The sequence below is a fragment of the Phoxinus phoxinus genome (genome assembly GCF_949152265.1).
Source record: "Phoxinus phoxinus genome assembly, chromosome: 4".
Taxonomy (NCBI): Eukaryota; Metazoa; Chordata; class Actinopteri; order Cypriniformes; family Leuciscidae; genus Phoxinus; species Phoxinus phoxinus.
Genome location: NC_136879.1, coordinates 14,279,486 through 14,295,701, shown reverse-complemented (window position 1 = coordinate 14,295,701; position 16,216 = coordinate 14,279,486). Strand labels below are relative to the sequence as shown.

Sequence of the window (16,216 nt, the reverse complement as noted above, 5' to 3'; positions counted from 1 at the left end):
TGTTAGCTGGGACAGCGTCTGAATAAACACGAAACACATTGTCATTGGCGAATCCGGCCAATCGTGGAACAGCTGTGTCATCATCCGAGCTTGTGCAGCCCTTCATACTGCACAGAATGAGCTTTAAGTCAGACACTAATCTAATTACATTCACTTATCGCCTGGTACACAAAACATCTGCTCCAATCGGATTGGCTGGCTTTTTGTTATATGTGAGGCATTTAAGGATGTCAACAAGTACTAACAGTATTTTGGTTCCACAAAATCTGATTTGTGTAAAAAAAAAAAAAATTCAGATCTGATATTTGATTGGGTCTCATCTCAGATTAGACATCAAATAACCTTTGATGATCAGGTGACCTTCTAAGACCACATTGCAAAGATAGCACAGTTATTTAGGTTTGCATTGAAAGGTCCTTCCTAAATAAGCCAGCTGGACTCCTCATCCAGGCCCTTATGATTTCTAGACCGGACTATTGCAATGCTTTTCTGGCTGGACCTCCAGCATGTGCAATTACAACTACACCTTATTATCCTAGTTATGTGTAGTTTGAGATTTTGTTTTGTTTTTTGTCCTGACATTGTGTACTTATGTGTGGGGGTGGTTGGGGTGAGGGAAATTCTGTTGTATATTTTGTTTTGTATTCTGTCTTGTCAAATTGTCTTATTGTCTTTTGTATAAATGTATCAGACGTGCTGTATGGCACGGAACAATTTTCCGAAAGGATAAATAAATCTCTATCTATTAAACCTCTACAGATGATACATCTTTTAGCGAGCCCACGTCATGTCATCCAAGATGTGCTTGTCTTTCTTTCTTCAGTCGAAAAAGAAATTAAGGTTTTTGGTTTCCTCCAAAATTGGAAATTTAAGGTTTCCTCCAACTTCAAAACCATTCGACATTGTTGTTTTACCTTTTATTTATTTTTTTGTTAATGGCGTTTGACTACGTCTTTGCACGTTGGCTTTGTAAACACTAGGTCGGTTCTTCCGCCTGCGTCACGCTTGACCTTTCATCGTGATTATGTAATGCGTGGCAGAGCGCAGAGCTAGTGCAAGATGAGCATTTGTGGTTAAAAAGTATCCGTATTTCGTTTTTTTTTTTTTTTATGACCGATGGTTTCTCTAGATAAGACTCTCATTCCTCGGCTGGGATCGTGTAGAGATCTTTGAAGCTGCAGTGAAACTCACATTTGGACCTTCAACCGTTGGACCCCATTGAAGTCACTATATGGAGAAAAATCCTGGAATGTTTTCCTCAAAAACCTTCATTTCTTTTCGACTCAAGAACATCTTGGATGACTTTGGGTTGAGTAAATTGTTAGGAAATTTCATTCTGAAGTGAACTAATCCTTTAGCAGTTGCTGCTTGCATCAAGTTCAAAACATTGATGTTAGCATACAGGACAGTCACAGGTTCTGCACCCTCCTACCTCCACCTCATGGTCCCATCACAGAAAGACAAATCTCTTTCCTGAACATTCACTGTTCCTCACTGTGGGAATGATCTTCCTAACCCTATCCGGACAGCCACTCATCGTTTCCATGAACACTTCACTGCTGATGTTGAGGCAAAAAACGATTCACTATTTCTCTCCCTGTGAAACGTAGTACCGGCACTTCTCATGTTATTGCCTGCTTAGGATGAATTACTTTGTTGCATTAGTCATTTGTAAGCCGCTTTGGATAAAAGCACCTGCTAAATGAATACATTTAAACGTAGATATAAATATGTGAATAAGGCCTAACAGTGTGAATTCAGCCTAAAGAGGAGTTCACATTAAAGTCGGCACCAAATAAAAAATCATCCTTTCGATTTTCTTAATGTTATATATATATATATATAGATCATACTGTGAACGATTTATCCGTGCATTTTACCTCATAATGTTTAATCAAAATGTAATAGCTGGACCTTCTCTCTGGTGACGTATGCAGGACTCTAATCATTTAGTCCGCTTGAACCCGTCCCTGCCAGCTCATGTTCCTCTGCCTCCACTTTTAGTGAAACGCCCACATCTGAAAAACCAATCAACAGCTGATGCAAGTCCCCGCCCTATTTTTTTTCTTCCTTTTTTGATAATCCATTACACTCGGATCGGATGTACATCACAATATGGAAGAAAAGATCTTCAGTTTTCTGTGACTATAACAGCGATTAGTAGCAACTAGATATTTTTAAATATATCTCCGATTGTGTTCATCTGAAAGAAGATAGCTCTTGATGGCTCGAGGGAACTATCCCTTTAAGACACAAGGTGCATCCCAATTCATGTACTTATAGTCAGGTATAGTAGTTCAAGTAATGTGTTCAGTACAAAAAAGTGCACTTCAAATACCCGGATGATGCACTTAATTAACCGAAAAAACCAAGTGTGAAGTGTTGGACACTTCGGCTGCGTCCCGATTCAGAGGCTGCACCCTTCGGAGGTCGATTGAGTCACAGCAGTGAGACGAAGACTGTCCCAGTTCAAATGCATCCTTCTTTCCCAGAGTAATGAAGGATACAACCGATGGATCCTTCCCAGTCTTGCCTACCCCACAATTCATTGCGCGCCAGTGACGACAGGATTTGTTTTGGAAGAAATTGTCAAATTACACTTTTAAACTTAAGTATTGGGTTTCAACTTACTCAAATATCTAATGATACAAATGCAAAATAAAAAAGTTCAAATGTTGACATATGTTACTAAGATGCGATTATATATAGTTTACACTCTTTATTATATACAGAAATGGACCATGGTGAACATATTTAGACAGTTTGTGAACCCTGTTCTGTTTTCAGACAGTTTATTATACTGTAACTTTCCAAAAAGTCCAGTACAAACGTTACTGTTGTCGTCAACGGCACCCGTCACAGTTGATAGACGACAAGAGCAATCCTCTGCAGGCTAGACCGTCCCATTTAACAACGCTCAGTCCGACCTTCATGGCCTTCGAAGGTGCAGCCTCTGAATTGGGCCGCAGCTTTCATGCAATCAAATGTCACAGTTTTAGATACATAGCGAAGTGATATTAGACTCTGATGCTGAATGACAAAAGAACCGTATACAATTCACAAACTACACGGTAAAGTACTATAGTGCGCCATTTGGGATGCAACTACACCCATATGGACCCAACCATATGAACTTTGTTCTTAGTCAGAGATCCAAGCCAATCTTATGAGAAAACACACGAGCACATCGTAAACAATGTATGAACGAGTTTGATCGAAAAGTGTTGTCATTGACTTTATGGCACAATCTTGCAACACAAAACAGGCCTAAAGCAAGAAACAGTTGTAAAGAGCAAGATTTAAAGTCCCACTGAAGTGCTTTGGATCACACAGCTTTGTTTGAAGCGTTGACGTAGTTTCCACTGAAACAGAAGCTAAGGCGGGACATATTGAATGCCGCTTTGTTGTCAACGGTCGCTTTGACCAGGAGGTGTTTAAAGCATAGGGGGCGGAGTTTTAGATTCTAGAGCATTTGATTGGACAGAAGATGTGATGAGAAGCTGAAGTCCGCGGTGATATCAAAAAATCCCGTGATCCATTTTAACGGAAATGAGAGACTAAGTTTTGAACGCTCTCCTAAATGCGAATTATGTGATTGTTTTGGAACACACCAGCTTATTCATAACATTAAGGCTAATATATTCATACTAAAAGCTAAAAAACTTACATTTTGATTTCAGGGGGCCTTTAATAATGTTTTAATTTGAAACAAATTAAAACCATGAATGTACCGAGGCAATATCATGTACTGTGATAATCACAGGTATATCACCTGATAGTACCACAATACTTATATATACATACCATGGTAAATGGGGGGGACGTGGTATTGTCATGCTATCATGAGTAGTACCGTGTTAACTTTTTGGTAGTTTTCTGTACCAATGATTATTTGTAACCACTAACGTTATCTGGTTAGCGGTTAGCTATATTTCTTCTCAACCTTTAAGAAAATGTGTCTAATCAATAAATTCTGACTTCTAATCTTGGCGCTTCCTAAATAAGAGTCTGTTATTGGACAGGGGCCGCGGGAATAAAAATGAGGGGATACAAGAGCTCTTCAGTGGGAAGTCAAATCTCCTCTGTCAACATACAGAGAAGCCTCTATCACACGGCTCAAAGGAGAGACTATGAGACCGGTGTCCAGAGAGGCCGTCCCGCCTCGACGGCTCATAATGATGTAGAGCATCTTTACAAACAAGCATCCTGCCTTCATTAGAGCCAGCGAGAGGTCCAACAAGAGCCCTCATTGTGGTCAGCGCGGCTCCGGATAGTGGCTTTCCCCCCTGCTTGGCACATAAAACTGTTCTGGGTTCAGTGAAAGACGTCCTCTGTGTGGTCTTTATCACGGTGCAGGTGTCTGTTTCAATAGCATCTGTACACATCCGTCTATTTGAGCTTGCAAAGGCTAATGCCCAGCTCGGTTAGCTGTGTGCGCTAGTCAACTCGCGGCACAACGATGCCAAACATCGCAGTACACCTGGTCATTACTGAGCTCCTATATAAGACAATATTTCATTATCTCTACAACACAAATGCTACTGTATATGATGATTAATGACATTAAAGACTACTTGAGAGACTTGGATTCTCCACCAGATCCAGTTTCAGTTGTATGGTATTCAGTATAATTGATATAAACTAAAGACCATAGTGGAAATGTTAACCTTGTAACATTAGCTAGCTGACTTTGCAGCTGATCACCCCATTGATACGAAAATGGCTTTCATACAGTAAATGTCTATAAACGCTAGGGTTTTGTCAGAGCCACGGTGTATCATGAATCCAGACTGATTTTATCAACAGAGACTATTAAGCTTTTTACTAAATTAAGATTATTTTCTGTCATTTTTTTGAAGTCAACATGAAATGCATGTTATTATTAAACAATGTTTATCTATGTAATCTTTCAACAAAGAAAGAAAGAATACAGTGATACTTCTAAGGCATTACAAGTAATGTGAGTTAAGTAATCAGATTACTTTTTTCAAGTAACTAGAAAAGTTACGCATTACATTTCAATTCAGACCAAAACACCCGAGTTACTTTTTTAAATAAGTAATGCAAGTTACTTTGTTTTCCCATTTATTGACTGACAGTCCTCATGAAATCGTAAGAAAGTGCAAAGGCGTTGTGTGTAAACATGATGATTATCGTAGTTGTAGACTAAATGTGAACATGCATATACTCATCTCACTTAAAAATTCAGTATTCCTTAAAATGATTAAAAATACTAAAATCCAAACTCAGAAGATTACGCAAACCTGCAACAATGAAATATGTTAAATTACATAAATATACTTTATGTGTTTAATCTCACTTTATTAACCAATGTGTTTGCTGCTGGAAAAAGTATCAAATTTACTTTCCATAAAAAGTAACTTAAAAGTTACTAAGTAGTTACTTTTTAAGGAGTAACGCATTATTGTAATGCATACTTTTAAAAGTAATTTTATGATAAATACTTTGCTTGTTAACATTCCAGCCTTAAATGAGCTATAAATGTTAGCTAGTTTATGTTCAATACCCGTCTAGCGATGTATTGTGTGCTAAAATATAATTAAATATCGGTTTGATTTTCTAAAACATTTGCATGCCACACATAATACTTCCTTTAAGTGAGCATCAATGCTCGCTGGTTTTCATTGTGCACTGAAGGATTCTGCGAATACAAAAGAAGATATTTTGAAGAATGTCGGTAATAAAACACAGACCTCCATTATAGGACAAATAATACTGTGGAAGTCAATGGGGTCCATCAACTGATTGATTACCAACATTCTTCAAAATATCTCATTTTGTGTTCAACAGAAGAAACTCATACAGGTTTGGAACAACATGAGGGCGAGTAAATGATGACAAAAATCTTTTTTTTTGGGTGAACAATCCCTTTAAAATGGCCGACTCCCTGATCAGAGCCCCGACCACTGAACCAGCGAGCTGACCGAGACGCAACCACGAATTTCTTAGAATTACCATGAAATTATTTTCTTCAGAATTAAGCAAAATTTCCCCCAAATTCACATTATCATAATGCAACAACCAAAAAAATTGCATTCTCATTACTGTAATCCAAAAGATAATAAAAGTATCATTGTTATATTAGAGAAATTAAATCCTCTTGTCCAATAACTACGGACTATGGATTTGAATAAGAATAAAACAATATTTCAATTGTAGTTGAAAATGTATTATAATATTATAAATGCCACAATAACTACTACTGCTAATAATAAAATTATGGTGAATACAGGTAAATTGACCCTTCGCAGGGAGCTTGATTGACAGGTGATCTGACCAATCATACTTCGCCCATCCACCATTTTGTCCGACAAAGCAGTCAGGAGAGTTAGTAGATTAATGGGAGGATTTGATCTTGAGAAGCGGAGTGTACTGACGTCTTTCCGCGGTTAAAACAACATTTCTCCTGATGTTCATTCATGTTTATTTGATGCTATAAATGAACTAGAAGGAAGAGATGATCGGTTCACGAGCAGCTTTAACTGCTCTACAGCGATCTGTCAGGCACATTAAAGAGCCACAAAACGGTATTTATTGTTTCAATTTCTTTAAAAAAAATGACCAAATTGGAAAGGTGAGACTTTGTTTAATATGTTTAATATCAAAAGTAACTCAAAAGTAACCTGGTCTGTACTGTCTTTGCGAACGGTCAATTGTAAACACTTTTGCCAAAATGCCCAATTATCCCGAATTAACCCTAATTGTCCAAAAATAGACTAGTCTTTGCGAACGGTCAATTCCCACTGAATCGAATCGTGAGAACATGGTGTGGCGTGAGAGCGGCGTAGCTTGTCGGACATAGCGACAGTAACCAAGGGGAACGGTCAATTGTAAACACTTTAGCCCAAAATGCCCAATTATCCCGAATTGACCCTAATTGTCCTAAAATAGACTATTTTCATCAAGCAAAATATCATTTCTTTTACTTTTGATTTAAGAATAATATATGACCTGGCCAATTTTTGACAGTTGCATCTAAACGGACATGTTTTTTGTGTGTGTGTCGTTGTTGTTTTCGCGTTTTAGTATGAAAGTGGGCCGTGTCCATCTGTAGGCTCCAGCGCTGTGGTGTTTCCTGAAGGAGGGACACAGCGCACCCCTCCCCACGCCTCTTCTCTGCAGAGTGCTTCTCTTTCCATTTCAGGTTGTCACGTTTCTTTTCTTTTTTTTTCCTTCTTCATGTGTGCTAGCAAGGTGACAGGAGACCGCTGCTCCACACAACCAAAGCCAGCCAGCCAACCGAGCAGACACAAATATATTCAGAGCATTTAGTACCCTGGATTAATCGAATTATAATTTAATCATCTGATCAAACAGCAATTAGCATAATCACTTGTGGGGAACAGCTGATAGAGGAGAGAGAGCAACACATAATAAACCTCAGGCAACTGCCGCTCTAATGAGACATTTAACTGCTAAAACACACATCAAAAAGCAACATCTTCATGCTTTCTGGAGCTGAGACAGCTGTTATGAGCTGAAGGACACTAATGCGTTTCAAACGCAGCCATTTAACAGGGAAAAGTGCATTCAATTATATATATATATATAAAAGGTCTATCCAATGTGCAAACTGAGGACACAATTATTATGCGACATAAAAGGCATTTGTAATGCAAAAATGACAACATGATGTGATAACATAACTCATTAAATACATTTAACGTTTTAATTTATTATGATTTTGCAGCATTTACAGCAACTATGGCAGAACGTCATGGTCAAATCTTGGACATGGGATTATGAAAACCATATTGATCCTGAATACTGGTACCGCAACAAAGACCTTCAACATACGGTTGATGGGTGTGAAGGAAGATATACGTGTGCGATTTCATAATCTGAAGAGACTGCGATATGAATAATGTTGAATAGGATCGTGACGTATATCGCTAAACGCATGTCCACATCACGCCGCGCATACAATGCATGGCAGACATCTGGCAAAAAGTGGCAGTGCTGTGGAAGGGGGCAGCTAAAAATACCAAGCGCCAACTTGGTCTTACATCTTACAGTCTATGCCATGTTTAAAAATATATCACAGTGTTGAGAAAGCAAGCTCTGGTCATTTGTCACCCTGTCACTTTCTCCCACCTAGGTCAGAGATGCCTCAGCCTACATTCCTCTCGCTGCCTCTCTTTTTAGAAATAACAAGACAGCGGTGGAGGGACGCACATGAATACTGAGCCGGAGAGACGGGCAGAGGTGCCGCTTTCCTCAAGACATGATGACAGACTCATACATTGGGTTTGATGGATATTAGCTTGATGTCATCTGCACGTATTGTAAAGATAAAGCACTGCATAAAACAAAAAATAAGGAGTTTTTATTTTATTTTTACAAAGTCCTCGTCCACACTTATTTTGTCATAATTTTGTTTAAATACAATCTAATGTGATATATATATATATATATATATATATATATATATATATATATATATATATATATATATATATATATTAGGGCTGTCAAAAGATCAATCGTGATTAATCACATCCAAAATAAAAGTTTGTGTTTCCATAATATATGTGTGTGTACTGTGTATAATTATTTATATATATAAAAACACACACAATCATGTATATATTTAAGAAAAATGTATCATATTTATATTATATATAAAATATTTATATATAATATAAATTATATAAAGTATATAAATGCAATTATTCCTTAAATATACATGAATGTGTGTGTATTTATACATAATAATTATACACAGTACACACACATATATTATGTAAACACAAACTTTTATTTTGGATGCGATTAATCACGATTAATCTTTTGACAGCCCTAATATATATATATATATACACACACACACACACACACACACACACACACACACATTTCTAGAGTCTCAGAAGCTAGCCTCTTGTAGTGTGTTTTGAGAGTGTAGTTTCTATAAAATGTAACAAGCTAAAATAGAGAAATTATGATTATTGAACATTAAATTAAGGATTTTTTCAAGTTATGTTTTCACGGTAAAAGCAAGTGACACATTTCCTTTCTTTCCTGTCAAAAAATAAGGAGGTTTTTCTTTTATTTTTACAATGTCCTCACTACTTATTTTGTCACAATTTTGTTTAAATACAATCTAATGTGATATAACCCTAGATTTTTTATATATATAACCTTATATAATCATATATATATATATATATTTCTGGAGTCTCAGAAATAAGCAAGACTCGTGGAGTCTGTTCTAAAAGTGTAGTTTCTATAAAATATAACATGTTCAAATAAAAAAATGATAATTATTGAACATTAAAGTAATGATTTTTCAAGTTATGTTTTTACGGTAAAAGCAAGACACATTTCTTTTCTTTCCTTTCTCTGAGTGTTAATACGAAGGATGAGAAACCTTTTTTTTTTTTGAGCCGCATTTAAATGTGATACATAATTAATGAATTCAATTTAAACAAGAATAGTTTGAAGATGGTTCCCTTAAATGTGCATGCTTTTAAAATTTACATTGTTAAAAGCGCTATATAAATGAAGATGACTTGAATCAAAATATAGTTCTAGCTATATAAATCCAGCAACAACAAAAAAATACTAATAAATAGTTAAATAATTAAATAATCAATTCATAAGTAAATCTACAGTATATAATTCATACCTAATGAATAAAGCTGACATCACAATGTGACAGGACAACCGTTTCTCCACGTTGTCCTCCAAACGCCCTTTACACATGTGTGTCCTCTAACATGACGACGGCAGAGTCTTTCTCAGTCGACACGTCATCTTAGCGATACAGCTCATTTCATTACAAATATGCTTTTTGCCATTTTGATATCAACAACACTTTACATTACAGTCCTTCATGCCTCCTTAAGTGATGAGGATACAGTGCTTAAGTATAAGCACATAAAAACGGCGTAATCTAATATTATCCGGTGAAATCAGTGGCTAACGTTAAAAGCAGTGGGTGGTTTGACTCATTCAAAGTCTCATCTTGATGAAAAGATCCTGTTATGTGGCAAGGAAGCAGAAAAAAAACTGCTAAACAACTGAACAAAATGAGCAAAAAAAATGACACCGCGAATTGCAACGTAAATATGTACTTGAGGATTGGTTGAGGACGCGAACTGCGAATCTTTAAATAGGTAATGGAGGATTGCAGGGCGCAGGTCTTACAGGACTATCTCTCAGAGCGGAACAGATGGGCCTCTAATCAGCAAACTGCCTTAATTGCCCCCGATAGATTAACAGTTGCACACAGCCACATTTAGTCAAATCATTCCTCGCATTCCTCCTCAGACTCGTGAAGAGATCCCGGTTAAACCTGAGATGAAGTCGTTATTCTGGATCATATCATTCTGATTGCTTGGGATAATTCAGTTAGTGCGAGGAGGACTGAATAATCCCCAATAACAACAGCATGTTTCTGCACAGGATTTAGGCGGCTGAGATTATAATCCGCTGCGCGACTTTGCATGTGTTTTCGTGGACAACAAGCGACGGATTATCATTTTCGAGTAACGGATCCGAGGCAGTTACGTTCCTCATCCCAAGCGCCTCGTTGCGTTTACTCTGTTTTGCTTTAAATCAAGGTGCTAAAAACTCAATTTTCGGCTGAAATTCTGGGTTACACTTTATTTTAAGGTGTCGTTGTTACACTCTAAAAAATGCTGGGTTGTTTCAACCCAAATTTGGGTAAAATATGATCAAACCCATATGTTGGGTTAAAAATGTTTAACCCAACGGCTGGGTTTGTCCATATTTTACCCAAAATTGGGTTGAAACAACCCAGCATTTTTTAGAGTGTACAGTGTAATTATATATATAAGTACTGACTATTAAGCAACTATATGCACTCACTATTGGGTTAGGGTAGGATTAGGATTTGGTTGAGGGTTGGTTGCATGTAATTATGCATAATTTACTGTTATTACATGTTACATACACTCTAAAAAAATGCTGGGTTGTTTCAAACCAATTTGGGGTCAAATATGGACAAACCCCAAACATTGGGTTAAAAATTTAATTTAAAAATTTAACCCAATGGCTGGGTTTGTCCATGTTTTACCCAAAATTGGGTTGAAACAACCCAGCATTTTTTAGAGTGCATGTAACAAGGACACTGTAAAATAAAGTGTAACCAAATTCAGTAATTAGATGTAGAACTTCAATACATGCACTCTAAAAAATGCTGGGTTGTTCCAACCCAATTTTGGGTCAAACATGGACAAACCCAAACATTGGGTTAAAAATGTAATTTAAAAATGTAACCCAACGGCTGGGTTTGTCCATATTTGACCCAAAATTGTGTTGAAACAACCCAGCATTTTTTAGAGTGTGCATTTCTTTGCACAACATGGCTGTCGTGCGCATGCAACAGTTGAAGGGTTTCTATTTACTTGTGGTATCTGTTAGACAATGCTGCAAACAAGAATAAAAAAAGAGTTATGAATATTTTTTCAGTTATTAAAGGTTTTTTTTTTTTTTTTTTTTTATCATCTCTGATAAAAGCGTGTTCCTAAACGCCAACAATAAGATACCCATTCAACCGATGCTCTTTTTATTGTACGTCAGGGGTCATTTATTCACACACACACACACACACACACACACACACACACACACACACACACACACACAGCGGCCTTATTTGATACGTGACTATGGCTCTAATAATAGAGGTTTCCATAGTGACAGGCCAAGCGGCATGTGATAAACCTTAGACTAGAGGCTCGAATGTTCTAGAATACAGTTGCTTTCCGAGACGAGAAAGTGGCCGCTTACTGTATAACGGGAAGGTTGATTATCCTCAGATCATAGAAAAAAGGGGCACAGAACAAATCATATTTGTCTAGTTATATCCATAACTTTTCCCCCAAATTAGCATATTAAGATGTCAACAGCTAACTTAAAAACTGCTGCACACGCATAAGACATGAGCCGGTTTTATAGGAATACGTGAACGGCAGAGAAATAGCCCAAACACACGCAGGAAAGCTACAGAGAGCGCTGGGCGATGGTGACTGATGAGTTCTTACTGCTCTTTTATGAGTTTCAGCTGAGGCAGGTTGGCGCAATTTCAATTCAAAGTTATTACAAAATACATCTCAATATTTTTTTTTTATTTCATATTCGCCCCGAGTGAGAAAAGCCTCGGCGTGTCGAGCTCACACAGCAAGAGTAAAGGGTGTGTTTATCTCCCTCCTCTGAAGAAGGGGATTATTCTGTTGTTTTCTTTCGTAACATCCTCACCGCCTCAAAATGACTGCCATTCAAAGCTTCACATTGAGGACTCACGCCAGCGTTTGCCAATAGCCATTTTACATCAAATCTTTTTTTTTTTTTCGGTCCAAGGGTCTCTGTTCCCCTGTTTTCGCCTCATGCCGTAACCTTCCCTCGACAATGTCTGTCTGTCTGCAATTTTCCGAGAAGATAAGTCTATTTTCCCGTCTCGCTTGATTCTGTTTTTCCCTCCATGGCTCCCTCCTTTCGTACACACCCTTCCATGTTTGCACCTACTGACCATCTCTCCAGTTCTGCTGGCCAATCACACCTTTTTACACTGCTGAGAAGACGCAGGAAAGAAAGGAAAATCATGCTTACGGCACAATCGGCCTTATAAAATATAAAGATGGCTTTAAATTTCTAGCTGCAAACACACACATCCACGCAGGCGCAGTCCCTTAAGTACACACACACACACACACACACACACACACTTATTAAGGCGTTGTGTAGTATTTTTCATCTACTTTCCTGCATTTGTCGTATAGACTATTTTTTTTAAATCACTGATTCATTTTTGTATTCTTCATATTACAGTCTCATTTTAGATATGCAATAAACAAAACTATGACCATCGAGCTAAACACATCATTTGTTTTTAAAACACATTTAGCAAAAACAGATAGGCCTACATAATTTGTGTTTTATGTGTGATAAAGATTGTATTATTTTTAATTGAATCATATTTAATTTTCTCTGCTATCCACCTACTGTGAGGCTCAAGTGTACACACAGGGGTGTATTACAAAAAAAATAAACTGGATGAAATAACTTCATTTGATGTGCCCGGATGAAATATTGAAATATTCACGGGGTTAATTGTGTGCCGTCAAATGATTGTGATCATACAATAAACCAATTAAAATACTATTCCTCAGTTGATTAATAATCAGCGTAAATAAACAAATCCTTTTTAAATGAAACAATATATTGCAGCCATTAATTAAATTGAATTTGACTTGGTTGATTTAAAACAGTAGTTATACGGATGGGGAAGGGCGCAGCACACATAACCAATTTAAAATACGTTAGTCATTATAGATAAAAAAAGAGGAGGGGGGGGGGGCACACATTTAAAATACGATATGCAACACTGAAAATCGAAAGCACATGGATGAGTAGCTTCTACAACACTCAGTGTGATAAACAAGAGGTCACGTTCATTAACATCTTCCCATGCGTAAAACAACCGACAAGAAACCTGTGCAATACCTGCCGGTGGCCCCCGTGTGTGTGTGTGCGTGTGTGTGTGCACAGGAATCATTATTTGAGGCTTTTTGCAGTACGCAGTGCTTATATAGTGCTGGCATCATCAAGGCCATAATGTGACTAATGTAAGGTGTTTTTTTTCTCTTTCATAAATGATTAGAGGAGGGAAACTCTCCCAGCCTATAGGTGACCCCCATGACACCATTAAAAATCTTGAAATTAATTTGCATACAGTACACATTTTTCTGAATGTCCTGATGAGGGTAAATTAAGTTTGAAATTATGAAGAAGAAGAAAATGAAGACTTACCATTCAGGATGCTCTGGAGAAAGAGAAATGCCAATATCCACATGCCCCGCTGCGTTCAATCCCCAAGCTAGATTTTCCTCTTTTCACTCCGCACACTTTGTCCACAGCTTTTTCCCTGATCCCCCACTCAGAATGCCAACAGTAAGGTTAAAACAAAAGCCAGTCCAGATTTCCTGTGCCAATGACTTGATAGGATCTCCACCGTGCGTATTATGTGCGCGCTTTTGCGCCCGGTCGTTGCGCATGAAGGATGTGCGGATGTTCTAGTGTGATTGTCTTGGTTAAAGCTCGGATGCTCTCCGGATGCTGCTGTGCTTCAGGGGGGGTGGGGGGTGGGGGGGTGATGCTGGATGCTGGATGCTGGATGCAGGTGCGATGCTGATTCAGGAGCGCCTTTCAACGGAGCAGATGGTGATGCGGGAGGAGAAAGAAAACTTTCAAAGCAAAAGCAACGGTGCCGTTCAAGCGTGTCATTTAAACCAAGGGGAACCAAGTATTTTTGAAAAAAAGGGAAGAAAAGGAACTAAACAGGGGAGTATAAATCATAGATGTTTAATCAGAAATGGGAATGGAAAGAAAGTCCGGAAAAGCTGAAGCGGCAGGAACAAAGGTGAGATCCCAGAGTCAGACCATCTTCTTGAGCACCTCTCGCCGTCCAGCAGGCTGCAAGCAGGCGCATCTTCCTCCTGCGTGGCGCTTTAATCGCATTGGTTCGTGTGCTGCTAACCCTCTCTGCCTCAGAGCATTAGAGAATAACCCTCTCTCTCTCTCTCTCTCTCTCTCTCTCTCTCTCTCTCTCTCTCTCTCTCTCTCTCTCTCTCTCTCTCTCTCTCTCTCTCTGTGTCTCTCTCTCTCTCTCCACAGCCTGGCTCACTGCTCACTGCCTTAAAGGAGCCGAGACACTCCTGTGAAGGGTGAAGGATGAGGAGGACACACCTATTTCAGGTGCGCACTTAGTATGAACGCGGGAAAAAGTCCCGCGCGCTCTCTTAGCTCGCGAGTCTTTGTAATTAACGTGCCAAGACCTTCTCCATGCATTTCTAGGTTTGTTCAAATTTAACTTTTTTTTAACCAAACTGTACATGTATGCTAGAGCATTCTTTAAAGTTCGCAGAATAAACTTTTAGCGGATTTGCTAAAATTGCGTTGCGCCATATTACTAGGCTAAATGCTCGTATGATTAATCTGATCAGACCACATTATTTTTGCGCTTTGTGTCTAAGACGTTGTTTTTCTGTCAATTACTGACAACAGTTTTTGTTCTTAACAATTAATTTAGTTGAACTGTTGAGCTTGAAGAGCTTTTTTTCTGTTCTGTTTTTTTTATTTATTTTTATTTAGCAAAATAGAAGAGTACGTTACAAATACCAAAGCCAATCCCATAAGTGTAAATATTCTGTAAAAGAAACTCACCTCACTTTAAACCATGCACAAGAAACAAGACTCCCTTTCTAAATATGAATATATGAAATATGAAACTATCTAATTGAAAGTGCAGGGGCTAAAATAAATCCAGAATGTTGGGTAAGAAATAAAGTATTTTAGAAAAAAAAAATAGAAAATGGTGAATATGTCTGGGCAGCAGACCTATTCATGTACATGTTCATATTCATGTACATGTTCAGTTTTTCCAAGCAGACTGATAAAAGTATGTACCATTGGCTCTATACAATAATTTAAGTACAGTAGCCTTAACCTGTGGTCCAAAACAACACATCACCTCTGCATCCTTCTATTAGCAACAAATCTCTGAGACGCAGGTGAGGTTTTGGGAGATACCAATTCTGTAAGCTCAACTGTCTGGAAACGTTCTTTTGATGTATATAAAACCCATTTTGTTGACTTCAGCTGTTGCAACAATTTCACCATTTAATGCTGTTGATACATAAAGAAATATGCATTACATTCTCAGCACTTCATCAAGGGGGCTATAGCTAACATTAGCATAAACTGTCCTGTTTTATGGTCATACTGTATGCATGTTGGAGTAGATCATGTTAGAGCATTTAAATGTCATGCTATTAAAGTGACAGATGGCAATTATTCAAACATCTCCTAGATACGACATGCATGACTGGTTGTGGTCTGTGGCTATATATCAAGAATTGGGACGGGACCCAGTACTGAACCCTGGGGCACCCCCTTTACATGCATTTAGACACCCCTCCTCTGTAACTGTTATTTCAGCCTATTCTCACGAAAATGCGTCTCTATAGCATGCAGTGTGTTTATCGTGCAATTTATACGCGAAAATTAGTTTTTACGTGCATATGATATGCAGTTTTCATGTGCATTTGATACGCACTTCATCACGTGCAGTGTGAAACTCAATACACCAGTCCTCTCTCAGGAGCACACTGTGTGAACCACTGACTGCTATTGTCATGTCATAAATCAGGGTAACTTGTACTCTAAATAT

General features: G+C 38.0%; 1 protein-coding gene across 2 annotated transcripts in view; it reads right to left on the bottom strand.

Moving 5' to 3' along the window:
- dscamb (Down syndrome cell adhesion molecule b) overlaps positions 1-14,581 on the bottom strand; it is a 158,621-nt gene extending 144,040 nt beyond the window's left edge. For both annotated transcript variants that reach the window (XM_079609578.1, XM_079609579.1), the window contains exon 1: positions 13,798-14,581. In XM_079609578.1, the coding sequence (XP_079465704.1) occupies positions 13,798-13,840 (43 nt within the window). In that variant the 5' untranslated portion in view covers positions 13,841-14,581. The remainder of the gene's footprint in view (positions 1-13,797) is intronic.
- Between the last annotated feature and the right edge of the window lie 1,635 nt (positions 14,582-16,216).